Genomic DNA, 18,780 nt, shown 5'->3' on the forward strand with positions numbered 1-18,780 from the left:
GTTTCCATGTCTGGGTCATCTGCTTCTCTTGACTATCTAAGTATAGACCCTGTCTTCAGCCTTCTTCTCATCTCCCTTTCTGTTTTATTCTCTTGTCAAGTACATTTCACATCCATTACTTTACAATTATTATCCATGTGCAAATGACTGATATATCTGTACATCTGATCACAAATCTCAACTAATTATCTCCATCTGGATTTCCTAAAACTACCTCATTTGATGAAAAAGTATGCATTAAGCACTTACACTGTATTGTATCTCAAATATAATATATCCAAAGTTTAGGTCATCATCTTATTCCTAAAATCTTTCTTTTGGGACGGCTAGGTGGCGCAGTGGAAAGATCACCCATCCTGGAAATCAGGAGTCCCTGAGTTCAAATCCAGCCTCAGACATTTAACAATTACCTAGCTGTGTGGCCTTGGGCAAGCCACTTAACCCCGTTTGCCTTGCAAAAACCTAAAAAAAAATTTTTTTTCTTTCCTCTCGAATTCCATTTCTTTATCACTATCTTCCCAATTACTCACGCTAAGACCTTAGAGACATCTTAGACTCTTCCTATTCCCTTACCTTCTATATTGTATCAGTCCCCAAGTTCTGTCTCATCTATCTTAGCATTATCTCTTACTTGTTCCCTACTCTCCATCTATCTTACCATCATCTCCTTCACTTTATCTTTCACATGTACTATTGTAATAGATTCCTAGCTGATTCTCTCCCCTACTATCAGAATTATCTTTCTAAAGCATAGATTGGATTATGTCACTTTCTACTCAGAACATTATAATAAGGATAAAATACAAAGTCTAACCTGATTTTTAAGGCTCTCTATAATCTGGCTACAAGCTATCTTTCCAGTCTTAATTCACATCAATCCTTTTCATGTACTTTCTTTTTTTTATTTTTTTTTTAGGTTTTTGCAAGGCAAACGGGGTTAAGTGGCTTGCCCAAGGCCACACAGCTAGGTAATTGTTAAGTGTCTGAGACTGGATTTGAACCCAGGTACTCCTGACTCCAGGGCCGGTGCTTTATCCACTGTGCCACCTAGCCGCCCCTTTCATGTACTTTCAAAGAAAGTTATTTATTTTGAGCAAAGCTGGTCTCCTTACTGTTTCCTGAACTTGCTTGCCCTTTCCTGAATCTGTACATATGTTCATTCTTGGAATATTCTCCTCAGCAACATCTCCACTTACTGACATTCTCTCCAAATGCCCAACCCAGTAGCCACCTGCTTCTTGAAGTTTTCTCAGATTCCTTGACTATCAGGAATGAAATGATCTCTTGGAGAATCAAATTTAGTAGGGACCTCAGTGTTCTCCTAGGTCAACCTGTTCTCTGAACAAGAATCCCTGTACAACATACCAGACATTTTTTCAGGAATTTTCTTGGAAGAGCATGTGAGGAGAAATTAGCTACTTCCCTAGATAATCCATTTTGAGATAGCTCTGATTCTTAGGAAGTTTTTCATTCTAGACTAAAGTTGTTCTTCTCCAACTTCTCCCTGTTATTCCTAGTTTTGCTCCCTGGGATCAAGTAGAACAAATCTAATTTCCTTTGAAACTTGAAAACAACTGATATTCCCAAATATTTCTTCCTTCAAACAATCCTTAGGTAGCTTGATCTCAAGTCCTTTTACTATCCTAATTGCCCTCCTGAACTCTCCAGGATGTTCCAGGGAGACCCTTTCTCATATAAAACTCATCTAGATGACTCCTTTCATCTGTAGCAAAACAATCATATTTGTGTACTTATCTTCTTGTTCAGTCATTTCAGTCATGCCTGACTCTTCATGACCCCATTTGGGGTTTTCTTGAAAGAGATACTGAAGTGGTTTATCATTTCCTTCTCCAGCTCATTTTACTGATGAGGAAACTGAAACAGGCTTAAGTGACTTGCCCAAGGTTATACAACTAGTACATGTATGAGACCAGATTTGAACTCAAGTCTTCATGACTCCAGACTTGGTACTCTGCCTGCTTTGCCACCTAGTTGTCCTCATCTTAACCCTCTTATATAATTATAAGTTTCTTGAGGGGAAAAAGACCTGGGTTATATTCTTTTTTTTCAAATTCATATACCTAGCATCTAATAGATTGTAGGTATTTGCAAATGTTTGTTTGAATCTGATTGGAGATAAAAATAAAGCATAGAGGTGATAATTAGTTACAGACATGAGATTGCTAAGGTAGAGGGGACAAAGAATAAAGTCTTATGGGATGATCATAGCTGATGCTATTTCAGAAATTCTGAGAATGCAATGAAAATTTTATTTGTAGGGAAACTTCTTTTTAGATAGTCTGAGAAGTATAAACTCTCATCTTTTCCCTCAATTCATCTCTCCTCTCAATTTCCTTTTCTCTCTCAAGAGTACTACTGTCCTGTCAGATACCCAGCTTCACACTCCCTCAGTGTTATACTTGACTCTTCATTTTTGCCCTATCCCATAATTTTCTTTTCTTTCTTTTTTTTTTTAAAGGTTTTTGCAATGCAAATGCGGGGTTAAGTGGCTTGCCCAAAGCCACTCAGCTAGGTAATCATTAAGTGTCTGAGACCGGATTTGAACCCAGGTACTCCTGACTCCAGGGCAGGTGCTTTATCTACTGTGCCACCTAGCCACCCCTCTTTCTTTCTTTCTTTTTTTGGAGAGGCAGTCAGGGTTAAATGACTTGCTCAGGGTCACACAGTAAGTTTCTGGGGCCAGATTTGAACTCAGTTCTTCCTGACTCTTATCAGCTGCACCACCCAGCCCAATTTCTCCATCTTCTTTTTTTTTTTTTTTTGTATCTTGGCACTCTTCCATCTCCCTTCTTTTCCTCTTTCCTGAGTATTTCTTTTTCACTTCTACTTCTTAGTCTCTCTTCTTGCCTTCAAAACATAATGTAAGTGCCACCTTCTTTAGGAAGCTCTTCCCTTCCTTCACTTGCTACTGTCCTTCCCCCGCTTCCAACAATAATTGCCCTTCTATTTTTCCTGTAGATGTATTTCTATATGCTCCTGATGTCTCCCATGGGTAAAATGTAAACTCCATGAGGGTGTCTCCAGCAGGATGCCTGGCACATGTTGTAAGTGTTTATTGCTTGATTGCAAGGCTAGGGGTTCTGTAGCCCAGCACAAGGTATAGAACTGCAAGGTGAACAGCTCAAGCTAAGTCCCTGATGGATTAAAGGCTAAGGAATGGAGAATTGAATTTTGTTTCCAAAAGGAGAAAGGTGGGGCAGCTAGGTGGCGAAATAGATAGAACACTGACCCTGGAATCAGGAGGACCTGAGTTCAAATCCAGCCTCAGACATTTGATAATTGCCTAACTGTGTGACCTTGGGCAAGTCACTCAACCCAACTGCCCTAAAAAAAAACAAAAGAGAAAGGTATAAGTTTATGCATGGTCTACCACACAGTTGTCAAATACTCCCAAGTATAACCTAAACAAATTAAAATGTAATTGGGATTAGGAAATAAAATAAATAGAAATACAATAAAACTGAAATAATATTAAAGTAGACATGCAGTCATAGATTTCCTTCAATAGAATATGATGACCTTCATTTCTCTTTGAGTTTGACTTCAGTTTTGTACCCATTTCATAAGTTTTGTCAGTGAATTCAAAATAAATAACATGGTAACTTGTATGGACTTCTGTAGGGAACTGTGCCAAGCATTGGATCAGTTTTTTACAAATCTTAACTCATTTGATCCTCACAGTGTCCCTGTGAGATAGGAATTATTTTTTTAACAGAATTTTTTACAGTTGAGGGAATTGAAGCAGGCAGATTAAGTAACAAGCTCAGAATCACACAACTAATAAATTTTTAAGTCCCAGTTCTTGACTCCAGGCCCGTATTGTCCCCATGAATTGCCATGGGAAATGAAGGTTGGTGTAGAAACCAAGAGAAGGTCCAGTAACTCATGCAGGTAGAATAGACTGGGAAATTTGGAGTGTTTATTTTCTACTTAGTAGAACGTAGTTGTACTTTGAAATCACTGGAAGAAAGATTCAGATAATGCTTAGACTGATTTAATTGGGAACTTGCTCTTGGCTTAACCAGATTCAGGCAGATCCATCAAATGTATTATTATTTCTATTTTGTGAATACCAGAAGCCAGCATTTGTGCTCATCATTTCCATTTGTGACCAGTCTGTTGATTCATTCTTCTGAGTTTTTAACATTTTGAATTTTAGTGAATGTGCTGATTTTTGAGAATGAATTATCAGCTCTAATAGTGTATTTATTCTCTGTGTGAAGGGCTTCAGGAATATTATCTCCTAATGATTATATTATTTCAGTGAGGCAAGATCAGAAAAGGTGAAATTCTCTATTTCCCTCCATTTTTCACCTAAAAGATAAGAAGTGATTTCTTCAGGTTAATATTAGTAGTCAAACCCAGGCCAAAAATTTAATTTGTAAAGAAACATTCCTGAGTGTCTCCTCCTTTCCTCCTCATCCCATTTCACTCATTTTTTTTAAGGTTTTTGCAAGTCAAATTGGGTTAAGTGGCTTGCCCAAGGCCACACCGCTAGGTAATTATTAAGTGTCTGAGGCCGGATTTGAACCCAGGTACTCCTGACTCCAGGGCCGGTGCTTTATCCACTGCGCCACCTAGCTGCCCCATCTGTCACTCTTTTATGAACCTTCCTTGCTCTCTAGCTCATAGTCACTGAAATGGTGGAATAATATATGTAAACTGCTTTGTAAGTCTGAAAGAACTGTATAAATGCCAGCTACTATTATCATTTTTACTATTCTTTGCTACTTATTTCTTCCTAGCCTTTGGGACAGCTAGTTTTTTTTCCAATTTTTCTGGCCTAGTCAAGGAAAACATTTTTTCTTCAATCTTAATGAAATGCTGTTTTCTTAAAGCAAAACTTTACAAGCAGTTTAGGGAGAAAACAGTATGAAATAAAAGAAGGTACAAAGTTTACAGGTATTCAGATTACAAAGGGTTATAGAGTTTAGAGTAAATAGAACTGCACCTCGAGTCATTAGAAACCGCTGCTCCTTTCAGTCCACAACAAACATTTATTTGAATCCGTACTACTGTCTGCCAGATAATAAGGAGAAAGATCTTGCCCTTTAAGAGCTTGCAGTTTGCTGGGGGGTGAAGCAGCGTGTTCACAGATAATGTAAAATTCCCTCCAAATGCAGTCATTTTAATGGAGGGGAGTGGACACTAACAAATTACAAATTAGTAAAAATCTTTTGGGGGCAGGGGTGGCTAGGTGGCGCAGTGGATAGAGAGCACCGGCCCTGGAGTCATGGGTACCTGAGTTCAAATCCGGCCTCAGACACTTAATAATTACCTAGCTGTGTGGCCTTGGGCAAGCCACTTAACCCAATTGCCTTGCAAAAAACCTAAAAGAAAAAATCTATTGGGGGCTGTGGCTTGAACATCAAAGGGAAATCAGGATTACAAGAGGTGGTAGAGGTCAGAAGGGTGAATATTCCCAGCATGAGGACTAACATGAATTAAAGGCATTAAGGGAAGAGGTCTTGTTTGGAGACTAGCAAGATGTTTGGCTGGAACATACTGTAGATCATATGAAGGGAAGAAAGGTATAATCATGCTGGTAGGCTAGGCTGAGGCAACTCTAGAATTTATTAGGGATGTCACCCTAAACAAGTCACTTAAGCTTGGTAAATTCAGGTTTCCTCCCCTTTAAAATGGATATTTTAATATTCAAACTACCTACTTTACAGAAGTTTTTATATAAAAAGAGCTTCATAAATATAGAAATGTTATATAATAGCCAGTTGTTATGATTATTAGAAATCTTTGCTTTTACTTTTTTTTTGTCCTTATTTGTCCCCTTTGTGGGGAGGGAAATCAGTATTGCCCCTTGGTCCTCATAATTCCCCACCAATTCCTATTCCCCTCCCCCAATAAAACAATTTATTATACATCTATGATACTCATACTAATTCTAAAATGCTAAAAGCAATAATATTAGGGAGGAACTATGACTTCAAAGAATTTTCTCAGGCCCCCAGGTTTCAGCTGAGTCTTTTTTTTTAAGGTTTCTGCCAGATTTGAACTCAGGTACTTCTGACTCCAGGGCTGTCGCTCTGTCCACCGCACCACCTAGCCGCCCCAAGAGAAAGATTCTTTTTAGATTCTTTGATACCTAGGTAGGGTAATATTTGGGACTAGGGTACTTATCATGAATCAGAGATAAATAACTAGAAGGACTTTAGAAGTCATTTAGTCCAGCCTCTTCATTTTACAGATAAAGTGCCTAAAACCTAGAGAGATTAAGATTCAAATCTTGGGTCCTCTGATATCACACTCAGTACACTTTCCTTTTGTATCTAGTCCTGGACATAACTATAGGTACTGTCGAGTCCGGAGGAGGGAACCCAGGCTGACATCAATATGATGCATAAGCTGGTTCGTTTATTGATCACTGGATACATACTTTTATACTCTACATTTACGTAACCAATTAGATAAGCGTTTTAGCAAGCATTTTTTCACATGCATACCTTGTGTATGTCTTAGGTGATTGTTTTGAGAACCAAACAGTGTTCTGATAAACAGAGAGAAGATTGTTTTGAGAACCAGTGATTTGATAAACAGAGTGCAGAAGGTAATTTTCTCAGAATGTGCTATCTATCTGAGCCTGGGAATACACCTCCTTAGCTCAGACATGCAGCTACTCCCTTATCTAAGCTCTGAAGTACATCTTGCTCGTTAAAGCACATAACTATTTCTGTGTTAACCCTTCATAGCTCTTAGCCTGGAACACATATGATACAACATCTCCCCCTTTTCGTTTAAAGGCCTGGGAGAGCATGTTTGCTAGAGATCTCTGACAACACAAAAGGATGCATGGTCCAAACAACAAGAATATAACAAGTATAAAGCAAATTACAATTATAGGTTTTACAATTGCCAAAAGCCAAGCAGGTAATCCTAAAGATTTTAACCAATCCTTAAAGAAATCTTCATGTACAGTTATTTTATCAAGATTTTCTTGTACCTTTTTGATTTTAGCATAGACTGAAGCACTATTATCTGAAATATTAAAGCAACACATGCCTTCAAATTCCTCACAACCATGGTTATATAATAAAAGCAAGAAATCTATTGCAGCTCTATTTTGTAGTGTAGCCTTGCGAATGCTCTGTACTTCCGTAATTATATCCATTAAAGCCATGGATGTAATGTCAGCCTGAGCTTTTGCCCAACATGCAAGTTTTTTCATGGTATTATAATTAATAGATGCCATTACCCCTGGTGTGAAAAAGGATGCAGCTACTGTTTCTGATACTGATAGAAATTTAACATTTTTATTACAGTTAGAAGTCAGATGCTCCTTGTTTTCTTAGGGCTTCTGGAGAAATTAAGGTATGGTGTGGACACTAGTGCTAATTGGCCTAGGTAACAAGGTCCTCCTATAGGACACTATGGGATAGAACTGTATGCCTTGTCTTCACATATCAAGAATACTCCAGTGGGTAATGACTTTGCTCCCTCAATTTGTACTTCAAGGAGCCCCCGTTCTGTTTTTGATAAATTCCAATGATGAAAATGCCCTGATACATTAGTGAATTGTTCCCACTTAGGGGGATCTCAAGGCGCGTTTTCTTAAAAAGACTCTAAACCTCCAAATATAAAAACTTCTGTAGCATTACAAAGTTGTGGGGAGCTCACAAGACTACAATGTGGGAGATGAGTGATATTCTCTTTTATTCCAGGGGGAACACTCCACAAGAAATTTATTTCCTGTGGTTCCTGTATAGTTGGTTTATTTAAAGCCTTAATATAGCTCTTAATCTACAACTATTTTTCAGGGATGGCCAGGTATAATTTTGCTGTTTATCACACATACATGCACAAGAACTATACTGCTGAAAACTCCTACATATTTCCTTTAACTGTCCATAGTACCCTTTCAGTCTCTGTTTGATGTTCTCTGGGTCCTGGGAGATCCCTATGAAGCATGTCTTGATGGGATCACCAGCTGATTTCAGGAAGATACACATTTGATGCTGTAAGATACTTAAGAATCAGATGAGTCACAAGAGCCATAGCAGGCAGGATGCAAGTGCCAGCAGAAAAAGTATCATTTTTCAGGTGAGGTTTTACCCACTTTGCAGGAACCCACTGTGGTTTCGATGAACCTGAAACAACACAAGCATACCCTCGTCCGCAGGTTAGTAACCAATAGGAATTGTCCCATTGGGCTGTCTTAGGATCAAAAACAGAAGCAGAAATGTCAACACCAGCAAAGTGTGCCGCGTTCTTTGAAAAGTGAAAGTAAAGAGGCTTGTTATCTGAGATGGAGTGCTTAGGGTTAAGCCAGTTCAAAACATAAATCACTTTGCTCACTATGGTATTGCAGTGATCCCCCAACCTCCCCCCTTTTCTTTTAAAAACAAGGCTAAATATTTCTTAGCATCCTGATGAGCCCTGTCAGCGGCGGTCTTGCCAGGTAGACTGAGGTGAATGAGACGTGGACATGAAGCGGGGTGGGAGAGGGTTAAATCCTCCTCCCTCCTCTGCCAGCCTAGGGATGATTCACGGCGGCTGCTGAGTCAAGTTCTCATTAAGCAGGAGAGTCGTTGTACTGCAGTCAGGGCAGGAGGCAACAATCATTCTAGTCTGTGTCAGGGTCAGGTTGAAGGTTTTCGCCAAAGCCTTGGCTGAGATGAGCAGGATGCAGCAGGGGGAGAGAGCGGAAGCACGGCAGTGGCTGGACTAACGGAGCGGAGCGGGGAACAGGATCAGCTTTCCTCCCCTCGGTCAGCCCCCACCCAGGCCACAGAGTGCTGGTGGCCCAGGGCCCCTGATCTGAAAAGCCTGCGAGAGACAAAGGCGGTAGCGGGAAGGCTCTGGGGTGGCCTGCCCGCCCGCTCTCTTGCCGGCCAGGTGGCGGCGGGGATTAATTAACACTTTTTCTGCTAGAGGAGGCACATCCGAACTTCCTCCAATATCGGTTCTTTCAGCATCAGTCACAGCGGGGCAAGCCCACAAACTTTCAAAGTCATCATAGACAATTTTGCACAGTGTGCCATACGGTTCTGCCAGTCTCTGGGCTTCCTTGTTCTTAGTTTGGACTGCTTCCCATAAGCTTTTTCCCAGCTTATCCCATTTTTCCAAGGAGAAGAGTTCTTCAGTCTTAGTAATTATGTCCTTATCTCTTCCCGAGTGTAATATCCAGGAAACTTCTGATCTCTTAACAGGCAGGTCATATTTTTTCGATAAATCCTCTAAGGTATTGAGCGTAGTGTGCTCCGTGGCTGACGCAGCCATTCCCATCCCAAATTCCCTGACTCACCGGTCAGTCATGGCCACTTAAATCCGCTTTTCTTCTAGCGCTGAGTGAGGGGGTGTCCAGCACTTCCCTACCAACTCAAACTGGGATGTCTTCTCCCCATTCAACTCACTTCCCTCACGTTGGGGTCACCATAAGTCGAGTCCGGAGAAGGGAACCCAGGCCGACATCAATATGATGCATAAGCTGGTTCGTTTATTGATCACTGGATACATACTTTTATACTCTACATTTACGTAACCAATTAGATAAGCGTTTTAGCAAGCATTTTTTCACATGCATACCTTGTGTATGTCTTAGGTGATTGTTTTGAGAACCAAACAGTGTTCTGATAAACAGAGAGAAGATTGTTTTGAGAACCAGTGATTTGATAAACAGAGTGCAGAAGGTAATTTTCTCAGAATGTGCTATCTATCTGAGCCTGGGAATACACCTCCTTAGCTCAGACATGCAGCTACTCCCTTATCTAAGCTCTGAAGTACATCTTGCTCGTTAAAGCACGTAACTATTTCTATGTTAACCCTTCATAGCCTGGAACACATATGATGCAACAAGGTACCTTCCTCCTTCCTCTAAGGATATCACCAGGCCTTTCCATCACTACCATTCTTCTCTCATTCTTTACTTCCAGGCCTGGATCAATGACATTCGAGCAGGAACATTTTCATCCTACGGGAACCACATCAAGTCGAGCTGTAGCTTGATTGTGTTCAACACTGATCGTCCAGGTACGGGGGCTAGGTTGACCTTAGGGATATGGACTGACTAGACAGGAGAGACAGAAGAGGACTGGAGGGGAAAGGGCAACATCTTCTAGACTCCTAGTGAGGGGAAGAAGCAGCAGAGTTTCATTTTTACCTGCCTGTTTTTCTCCTTGTTTTCTCCATTCCACAGCTGTGTGGTGGGAAGATTCTTTGGAGGATCAAGGCTGGCTTATCAAGGGTGGGATGAATATGAGAGCAGAAGGCTGAGAGTGCTTACAGGCCTGAGAAATTGTAAACTGACTGATTCTTTTCTCAGTGAGAACTAGAATGGTGTCCAGACCTGATGATACACTTTCAGGATCCTGGAGTCCATCCTCTTATTTTTGTATTTGAGACATCTTGGTCTCAATGAGGCAAAGGAATTTTTCTGGAGTCACACAGATAAGTTGACAGCAAGTCTTATTCTTTACATTGTATGGTAGAGTCATTTAATCCAGCCCTCTCACCCCAGGGCTATGACCTTTAATAACTGGCCTTTTGACTTGTCACAGTTACAAGACACCCATACTAAGGGATCCAAGTTGAACTTGGAGTAGAATCCAGAGGACTTCTTCTCAAAGTTGAGACAGTTGCCCTCCAAACTGTACCTTTCCTTTAGGGTGCTCCCTTCTCTAAGGCATGTATCTAGGTTCCAGTAAGATTGTGGGCACCTGGGAAGGGGGTGTGGTGATTAGTTCTTATTATGTTGGAAATCAATGTCAATTTATTCTGATACCAGGTGCCCTGGGCATTGTGCCCCTGGACAATCAAGGCAAGAGCAAGAGGAGCATTGCATACTTGGGTTGCCATTCAGGTAGGTGACTCCTTTCACCCAGTACATACTCGCTCTTTCCTTTTTACACTGTCTCATTCAGTTACAAGGAATTGTGCTAAGTAATAGAGATACAAACTCACTTGCTATTTGTTGAACATTTATTAGACTTACTGACATCCGTGGTTCCTACCATCTTTCCAGTCCAATAATCCTTAATTAAGTTTGTAAGGTGCTAGAATTACAAAGCAATCTTTGACCTCTACTTGGCCCTTGGCTCTATACTGCCTGTGACTTTCTCTTCTGATGCACGAGTCCATAGAGAGAAGAGTGTCTTGCCTGGTTACTTGTCACCTAACAGGGTGATGAGTGGAACAAATGTTGTGCTGCCTATTTTTGCCCAAGCCTGGTAACACTGCGTTGGGGAGAACTCTGCTGTCCAGACAAGATTCCATCTCAAACTAAATGACTTGTTTTGTGTGTGCTCAAACTGTCACAGCATCTGTGCTGACGATCTTTAACTTCCAGGAGCTCTGTTCCTGCCTCATGACAGGGACTAAGGATTGTTCCCTACTAAAGCTTTTGGGGTATGTGGGTGTTCTTGTTACAGTCTTTTGATTCCTATGTTCAAGAATTGTTTACTAAGTGCCTGTGTTCTACAGGGCTATAGCTGGAAATGCAGAGAAGAATAAAACAGGTCCCTGCTCTCATGAAGAAATATATAATCCAGTGTGGGTTTGGCAAGGTGAAGTGGGATAAGATTCATGTGCTGATAGACTACAATGTAGAGTAGAATGTGGTCAGTGCATAAGAAATAGATAAACCAGGAGATCTTTGACAGTCTGGTGAAGCCAATGGACCTCTTTTCAAAATCATGTTTTTACATACATAAATCAAAATACATAGAGTTATAAAAGAAATCAGTTATATTGAAATGCAGTTTGGCAATATTAAAAAAAAAAACAAAAAACAAATTCAGGTATCTTAGATTGAGTGTAAAAAGGTACCCTGAGACCTCAGAGGGAAGAGATCATTTGTTTCTGTAATTAAAAGGCTATTCATCTTGGGAAATTGCTGTGCCTTTTCTCTGGATTTTTCTGAGGGTATCCAGACTTCATGAGTATGATTTGTTCATTTGGGGGAAGGATCATAGAGCATTAAATCTATATGGGATCTTAGAATGTAGACTGTGAAATGGTAGAGCTCACAGGATGAAGAATTGAGAAGTAATACAGAACAGTACAGAGGTGATGATGAATTTGTGTGGTTGGGGGAGTTAGAACAGGGACCAAGGGAGATCGAGTGAAAGAGGCAGTGAGGGCTCTTCAGTCTGTGATTCTAGTGTCACAAGTGAAAACTAAATCGAGGATTTACTATAATCTCATCCTTTATACTCAATGATTATTTGATAAATGAGTTCCCTGATTAAGGATTTTTACTGGAGTCAAACTTCCCTCTCCTGCTCATTCTTCACCAGAAGCCACAGTATTAAAGAACCAATTAAAACCTAAAAAAAGGGGGGGGGCAGCTAGGTGGCACAGTGGATAAAGCACCAGCCCTGGAGTCAGGAGTACCTAGGTTCAAATCTGGTCTCAGCCACTTAATAATTACCTAGCTGTGTGGCCTTGGGCAAGCCACTTAACCCCAATGCCTTGCAAAAACCTTAAAAAAAAAAAAAAGGAACCAATTAAGGGGCAGCTAAGTGGTTCAGTGCATAGAGCACCAGCCCTGGAGTCAGGAGGATCTGAGTTCAAATCTAGCCTTACACACTAGCTGTTTAACCTTGGCCAAGTCACTTAACCCATTGCCTTAAACAAAATTTTAAAAAATCTAACCAAAAAAAAGAACCAATTAAAGGGAAAGGGATGAAATCCTGGGTATCCTAAGTACCTTGGCAGAGCCCCACTCTCTTAGAGTGTAATGTGCACAGCAGAGATAACAAAGAGATGCTTTAAGGATGTTATCCAGGAGATGTCTGGAGAAATAGAATACTATTATCCCCAGTCTGAGTGAACTCAAATTTCCTCATAGCTATAATCATTTAGAAACTTCCTCCAGATGTATCTATTGTCCTGTCTTCAAGTGCCACAGAGCAGCAGAAGCAGCTGCTCTGTACACTAGTCCTTCAGTCACTGAAGGTCATCCTATGTCCTTTCAAAAAGTAGCCCCTGAAGCTGGCTGTGAGAGACCCTAGGGAAACAGGGCTTAGCCACCTTTTATTTATTTATTTATTTATTTTTCCCAATTGAAATTTTATTTTATTTTTCTAATTGGATGTAATGAAAGTTTTTCAATATTCATCCACAAGTATATACATTTTTATAAGTTACATAGTTTCTTTCCACTCTCCCTTTCCACATACCGCCCCCCTCCTCAGAGGCAAACAGTCTGGTGAATATTATATATATACACACACACACACACACACATTCATTTGTATTTCACATGTTTACAGATTTGTCATTTTCTGTATGAGGAATTAGGACTAAGGGAAAAGAAAGAATACCATGAAGTAGGAGAGGAGAACATAAGAGAAGTTTTTAAAAAGTGAACATAGTTTTCATTCAGATTCTGTAGGGTTTTCTTTATTTTGTTTTTCTCCTTTTGGAGGTGGATAGCATTGTCCATAACAGGTCTCCCAGAATTGTCCTAGCTCTCTGGACTGCAGAAAGGAGCTACATCAGAGTTCATCATCTCACAATATTGTTGTTAATGTGTAGCATGTTCTCGTGGTTCTGTTTCCTTCGCTCAGCATCAGTTTCTGTAATTTTGTTTCGTGCTTCTTTAAAGTCCAACCATTCATTGTTTCTTATAGAAAATTCACATTCCATTCATATACCATAATTTGTTCAGCCATTTCCCCAGTTGATGAACTTCCCCTCAATTTCCAATTCTTTGCCACTACAAAAAGAGCTGCTATGAATATTTTGGAGCATGTGGGACTTTCTCCATTTTTTATGATTTCTTCTGGATACAGACCTAGTATTGTTAGTAGGTCAAAGGATATGAACAGTTTTATTGTTCTTTGGACATAGTTACATTGCTTTCCACAATAGTTGGATCAGTTCACAACTCTGCCAGTAGTGCTTAGCAGCCTTTTAGAATTAACTCTTTGGGGTTCTCCTTTAGCAAAAGTTGTCTTATTACCCATCAAAACTCACTGTCTCCATGTTAGGAAGAACCAACAGTCTAACTGTTTCCCTGAATTACCTCTTAAGGGAGGGTATCCAGTTTTTACCTTTCCACCCTGCTTTGTAACAATACTGCACAACTAGCAACTTGTGAAGGCTGTCCTTCCAGAGGTCAGTATGTGTAACAAGTTAAGAGGGAGTCATCAGGTGTCAGGAGAGGACATTCTCTCAGTTGCTCTGGAGCAAAACTTATAAACTAAGGACTCTAACTACATTTTCAAGAGACAGAACCCACAGAGGGATCCAGTGAGGCAATTCTCCAACCCAAGATAACCTGGAAAAGTGTGGAAAGGCTCTGCTCCCCAGGGTTGGAGGGGCGGCCTGCCATAGAGGTGACCTGCCAAAGCAAAGGAACTTCAGCCTCTCGGAAGCAGCCCCAGGGCGCTGGGAGCCACAGCTCACAGCAGCAGGGCAGTTTCCTGACCCACACCCAGGGGAGCATCAGGCACAACTTGGGGGAACAGCGGGGGACCTCTGCCAGCATGAGCACGTGAAGCCCAGCCCTCAGGGCACACAGTGAACAGCATAGCAGCTGCAGCCCAGATCTAGGAACAGGAGGTAGAAGCCCCCAGGGCATGAGTGGGCTGAGCCTAGGGAGGGAGCTGAGAGAGACTGCCGAGCCCTGTCCTCTGCCCCTGGAACAGGACTCTGGAGTTCTGACCACATTCAGATCCTGATCACAGTCTAGGCCCCCCATAGAACAGCAGGGGCCCTCCCCACCTCAGCCCCGTGGCAGAGTGGGGCACTTATGGTCATTCACAGACCAGGAGGGAGGACAGAGCCTCACATACTGAGATCCTTGTAGGGGTGTCCCAAAAGCTCAGGAAGAACCCCAAAACCAGGTTCAGGCTGGGAAAATGAGTAAAAAGAGTAAAAAGAGAAAAAAGAGGAACATCATTGAGAAATACTTCACCTGTGATCCCAAGAAGGATTAAAACACTCAATCTCAAGATGAGGAGGTACAATCTCCTGCATCTAAAGACTCCAAGAAAAACAGAAATTGGGCTCAGGCCATGACAGAGCTCAAAAAAGACTTTGAAAAATCAAGTGAGGGAGATAGAGGAAAAATTGGGAAAAGAAATGAGAGAGATGCAGGAAAAACATGAAAATGAAGTCAGCAGCTTAGTCAAGGAGATCCAAAAAAATGCTGAAGAAAATAACATGTTAAAAACCAGCATAGGTCAAATGGATAAAATGGTTCAAAAAGTTATTGAGAAGAATGCTTTAAAAAGCAAAATTGGCCAGATGGAAAAGGAGATAAGAAAGCTCTCTGAGGAAAACAAATCCTTCAGACAAAGAATAGAACTCAGGGAGATTGGTGATTTTATGAGAAATCAGGACTCAATACTTCAAAACCAAAAGAATGAAAAATTAGAAGAAAATGTGAAACAACTCATTGAAAAAACAACTGATATGGAAAACAGATTCAGGAAAGATAATTTAAAAATTATTGGAATACCTGAAAGTCATGATCAGGAAAAGAGCCTTGACATCATTTTCAAAGAATTACTACAGGAAAATTGCCCTGACATCCTAGAAGCAGAGGGCAAAATAGAAATGGAGAGAATCCACCGATCCCCCCGAGAAAGAGATCCCAAAAAACCAACTCCTAGGAATATTATAGCCAAGTTCCAGAACTCCCAAGTCAAAGAGAAAATATTACAAGCAGCCAGAAGGACACAGTTCAAATATTGTGGAGCTGCAGTCAGGATCACACAGGACTTAGCAGCAACTACATTAAAAGCTTGTAGGGCTTGGAATATAATATACCAAAAGGCAAAAGAGCTTAGAATGCAACTGAGAATCAACTACCCAGAAAAACTGAACATCCTTTTCCAGGGAAAAAGATGGACTTTCAATGAACCAGGGGAATTTCAAATGTTCCTGTTGGAATGGCCAGAGCTGAACAGAAGGTTTGATTTTCAAATCCAGGACTCAGGTGAAGCATAGAGAGTAGAGGAGAAGAGGAAAATATGAGGGACTTAATGATGATGAAGTACGTGTATTCCTGCATAGAAAAATGATACTGATAATAATCATATGAACCTTCTCATTTAATAGAGCAGGTAGAAGGAGCTTTTATAGATGAAGCACAAGAGAAAACTGAATTTGAAGATATATTGTGGTGTAAAAATGGAGTCAATAGAAGGGAAATGTAATGGGAGAAAGAAAAAGGAGAGGAGGAATAGGCTAAGATATTTCATATAATAAGATTTTTCGTTATTACAATGAGCTATTGCAATGATTTGGAAGGGGGAAGGCAAGTGGGAATGAGGGAATCTTTGCTCTCATCAAAGAGCAATGGGGTATAGACATCTGTAGTAAGGAGAGAAGGGGGACAGGGGGAAGGGGAGGAATGTGAGTGATGGAGGAGAGGATGGACCATGGCGGGGGAGAGTGGTCAGATGTAACACATTTTCTTTTTTACTTCTTGCAAGGGTCTAGGATTGGATGGCCTGTCTGGTGGGACTGTAGGGCCGGGTGGTATGTGGGTTCGAGGCCTCTTGGCCCCACGGCTGGGGATCTGTCTGCTGTGCCACTCAACTACCCTACAGCAGAGTCAGAGTGAAAGGAGAGAGAAAATATAGATTATGCTAGTAGAGAAGTATGAATGGAGGGAGTTGTGATCAACAATGGCAGTGGTGGAAAAATATGGAAGTAACTTTTGTGATGGACTTATCCTAAAGAATGTGATCCACCTAAGACAGTGCTGGTGGTGTTGGAACACAGACTGAAGCACATTTTTATTATTATTATTATTTTCTGGGTGGGGGTTGCAGGGCAAATGGGACTAGGTGGCCTGCCTGGGGCTGCACAGCTGGGTGATTGTTGGGTGTCTGAGGCCGGATTTGGACCTGGGTGCTCCTGGCTCAAGGGCCAGTGATCTGTCTGCCACCCAGCCTCCCCTAATATTATTATTACTATTTTATTTTATTTTGGGTCTTTTTTTTTGTTTTTTTAGGGCAATGGGGTTGGGATGGTTTGCATGGGGTCACACAGCTGGGTGATTGTTGGGTATCTAGGCCCAGATTTGGGCTCAGGTGCTCCTGGCTCCAGGGCCGGTGCTCCGTCCACTGCACCACCTAGCCATACCTACTATTATTGTTGTTGTTGTTGTTTTAATTTTAATTTTTTTCTTTCCCCTTTACTTTATCGCTTTTGCGGGTCTATATTTTCTTGGGGGGAGGGGATATTATCTTTACTGTTAAACAAGAATATTTTAGTAATGTATAAAAAACATTATTCATACAAAATAAGAATAAATAAAAGACTGACAGATTGCTTTCTGTGGGGGTGGGTGGGAAGGGAAGTAAGATTGGGGGAAAATTGTAAAACTCAAATAAAAAAAAGAAAGGGAGTCATCAGAGTTCAGTGGAATAGCGGCACCAGATTGGTGATGTTCATTCAGGTGCTGCAGGGCCACTTTCCAGGATGCCATCCACAGCATTCATGCATTTGGAAGAGCTAGACAGATCATCTAGTCCAATAGTATTAAACTTAAATAGAACCATATATTGACATTATTTATGTTCTGTTGTATTTTTATTTCTTTTGTTAAACATTATTTTAATGATTGTTAGACATTTGTTAGACATATTTTAATATGGTTCAGGAGGCACTTGTGACTTTTGTAGCCATCCACTGGAGATAATAACTATGGTCTCGTCTAACCCCTAGGGGAAGGTCCCATCCAACTCTTAGGATTTTGTAAAGTAAATTATATCTTTTTCATTTCCAAGTCTATCCTTCTCCTTTCCCATGAACAGTAAGCTATCCCTTGCATTAAAAAATAAAAAGGTAAAGAATAATAGAATAAAATCAAGAATAAATATATGATGATTAAGTAATTAAAAAATAAGAAAGAGGGTGTAGCTAGGTGGTACAGTGGATAAAGCACTAATCCTGGATTCAGGAGGACTGGAGTTCAAATCTGGCCTCAGACACTTAATAATTTCCTAGTTGTGTGACCTTGGGCAAGTCACTTAACCCCACTGCCTTGCAAAAACCAAAAAAAAAGGGGGGTTGGAGGGGGAAGCAGTTGAGCAGAACTAGCCAACACAATCATTGAATTTGAGAGAGAGTTCAATACTCCCGGGTCAGTCATCCTATAACATGAACAGTATTCCAAATCTGCATTTCTATAGCATACACAATATTTCAAATATGCATTCCTTAGAGTGACATGGTTTTCTTCCTTCTTCCCTGGTGCCAAGCATCGTGGTCATTGTAATTACAAAGTGGTCAGTTTCTTTGTGTTTTAGTTTGTTCTTGTGTTTCATTTTCCTGGTTATGCTTTTTTCAGTCTACATCAATGAATATAAATCTTCTCATACATTTCTGAAGTTTTCCTAGGCTTTACTTCCTACAGTTATATTCAGTTAATATTCATGGATAGTTTGTGTTGTCATTCTGTGATTGATGCTTGCCTTCTGTATGTATATATTTTTTCTCTGTCTCTTTCTGTCTCTATTTTTATGATGGTTCTAGACACATGAGAGATTTTTAGAAATAGTTGATGAGTTCAATGAATGGGGCAGGATTCCACTAGGAATCCAGAGGAATGTTCAGTTGATCTTCTCTTCTGATTCCTTTACTAGCCTGCTTGACTTTGAATTTGATTCTAGAGAAGAAAAGCTTTAGTTGAGGATGTGAATCTTAGAAAAGGCTCTTTGGTATTTGCCCCCAAAGACCCTGGATATTCTTTTATACTTCAGAGCTCAAGATGGAGGATCTGTTATAAACAGTAGAAGACAATTTAAGGGATCCTTACCTCAGGGCGCCAGTAATTGAAGCCACTTT

General features: G+C 40.6%; 1 protein-coding gene across 1 annotated transcript in view; it reads left to right on the plus strand.

Moving 5' to 3' along the window:
- Positions 1–18,780, plus strand: part of CORO7 (coronin 7) — a 141,560-nt gene that overhangs the window by 3,639 nt on the left and 119,141 nt on the right. Inside the window, exons 2-3 of the mRNA XM_074196844.1 lie at positions 9,906–10,002; positions 10,757–10,831. Coding sequence (XP_074052945.1) covers positions 9,906–10,002; positions 10,757–10,831 — 172 coding nt within the window. The remainder of the gene's footprint in view (positions 1–9,905; positions 10,003–10,756; positions 10,832–18,780) is intronic.

The sequence above is a fragment of the Macrotis lagotis genome, chromosome 8 (genome assembly GCF_037893015.1).
Source record: "Macrotis lagotis isolate mMagLag1 chromosome 8, bilby.v1.9.chrom.fasta, whole genome shotgun sequence".
NCBI lineage: Eukaryota > Metazoa > Chordata > Mammalia > Peramelemorphia > Peramelidae > Macrotis > Macrotis lagotis.